At 35.1% G+C, this 1,637-nt stretch overlaps 1 protein-coding gene across 1 annotated transcript; it reads right to left on the reverse strand.

The window, feature by feature from the left end:
• Positions 1 to 1,155, reverse strand: LOC149551123 (heat stress transcription factor A-2e-like). The gene is made up of 2 exons (XM_089790058.1): positions 955 to 1,155; positions 1 to 600 (listed from the first exon to the last, which is right to left on the reverse strand). The coding sequence occupies exons 1-2, from the start codon at positions 1,153 to 1,155 to the stop codon at positions 1 to 3; spliced, it is 801 nt and encodes a 266-aa protein (XP_089646184.1).
• Between the last annotated feature and the right edge of the window lie 482 nt (positions 1,156 to 1,637).

The following is a 1,637-nucleotide window of genomic DNA, read 5'->3' on the forward strand; positions in this document are numbered from 1 at the left end:
TCATTTGGCATCCGATGATTTGTTGATATGAAGGCCTGTCATTTCTGAGAGTATTTTGTAGTTGATGAATTGGGTTTCCTCAGCGATTAACAGATCCCAACAAAGCATTTCGTTCACATTACTCCCTCCCACCTCAAAATCAGTCTTTCCAATACATTTCTCGCTCTCATTTCCAAATGAACAAGGCGCCATTAACTCACATTTTATGTCAAATTCACGCCTGGTTTTTCTCTGCTCCACTTTCTGTGACATTGGCAGCAGTTTTCTCTTCTTACCAGTCAAATTTGGGCTGTGATTGATTGTTTGGAGTAAAGACATAATCTGCTGTGGTCTTTTTTCTATGAAGCCCATTCTCCTTCGCATTTCTTCAAGCTCTCTATCAATATTTTCCTGCTCCTTCTTCAGCTGAACAACCTCAATAACAATGGTGTCCTCTTCCTCTTCCTCGTTAACTCTCTGGATTTCTCCTTTTAAATCACCCAATTGAGACTCGCTATGACTTGATCTTCTTCGATGGATGGTACCGAGCAATTTCTTTTGCCCTCGAAGAAAACATTCGTGTGCAAATTCCCATCTATCATGATCCACCTTATGAAATCCCTGTGAATGAAATTGTCATGAAAACTAAAGAATAGATAACATAAACCATCACAGTATTGGTATGATTTCATTTATCAAATTAGTTTTCTTATGCTCTCTTATGTTCCATTCTCGTAAACAATTATAAAGTATGATTTTAAACGTTGATTAAAAAAATTCAACACAATTGCAGAGATTTGTACATAGAAATCTCTTCTTTTTCACATTCAAATTGTCCTATTTATTAGAGAATGAATAATAGATAATATATCTTGAATGATTCGAAACATTGGTAAAAGGAAAACTTATACAAGATCAAATCTAAAAGCCAATCAAACAGCCATGGAAGTTTTGTGTACATTTGAGGTTACTTACATATGTGTTGAGCTGTCTAACGAAGCTAGAGAAGTTGCAGTGCTTGAAATAGCGAGGGAGGAGATGTATAGAGAAATGGTGGGGATCTTTCACCAAGAAACTGTTATTACCTGCACTCCATGACACAACATTGTCTGTAGATGGATCGTCAACAATGGCGTATGTCTTGGTAAGAAATGGCGCTACTCTACTACCTTCCATTCCCGCTTTATCTTGGACAGGTTACTCCTCGTTTGTTTTGTGTGTTTCTCTCAACTTTGTTGCCTGCCCACTTGGGGATATTTATTTAATTTAAGTTTAGAGTCAGTAAAGTCAGTGGGTTAGGTGATGGAAGACAATTTGCGTACTCAAGATGTCTAATCATGATTTAGATACGTTTAGAATTCAATTTATAAGCAAATTTAGGGATGAAATGTTGCAATACATTTAACAAACTAATTTAGAGATTAAAGAATGTTCTCAATAATTCATTCACTAGATTAAAATTGAGTGTCTAAATAGAGAACATCTTGAAGTATAACAATAAGTTGTGAGTCTTCTATTCAGGAGGACTTAGGTTCAACTGTATTTGAGTCTCACTTGATATCAGCTTTGACCCATTATCAATAAAAATAAAATTATCTAAAATATTGTTTCATTCACAGAGTAGAAATTTAAATAACAAAGAAGATTTACGAAAACCA

Source organism: Cupressus sempervirens, chromosome 6 (genome assembly GCF_028749045.1).
Source record: "Cupressus sempervirens isolate cs-2001-9-10 chromosome 6, ASM2874904v1, whole genome shotgun sequence".
Classification (NCBI taxonomy): Eukaryota; Viridiplantae; Streptophyta; class Pinopsida; order Cupressales; family Cupressaceae; genus Cupressus; species Cupressus sempervirens.

Bases quoted from the DNA above. Each gene is read 5' to 3' on its own strand.
- LOC149551123 (XM_089790058.1), bottom strand. From the start codon at position 1,155: ATGGAAGGTAGTAGAGTAGCGCCATTTCTTACCAAGACATACGCCATT. The intron at 601-954 runs GTAAGTAACCTC...TTTCATTCACAG, and splicing joins TTAGACAGCTCAACACATAT to GGATTTCATAAGGTGGATCA.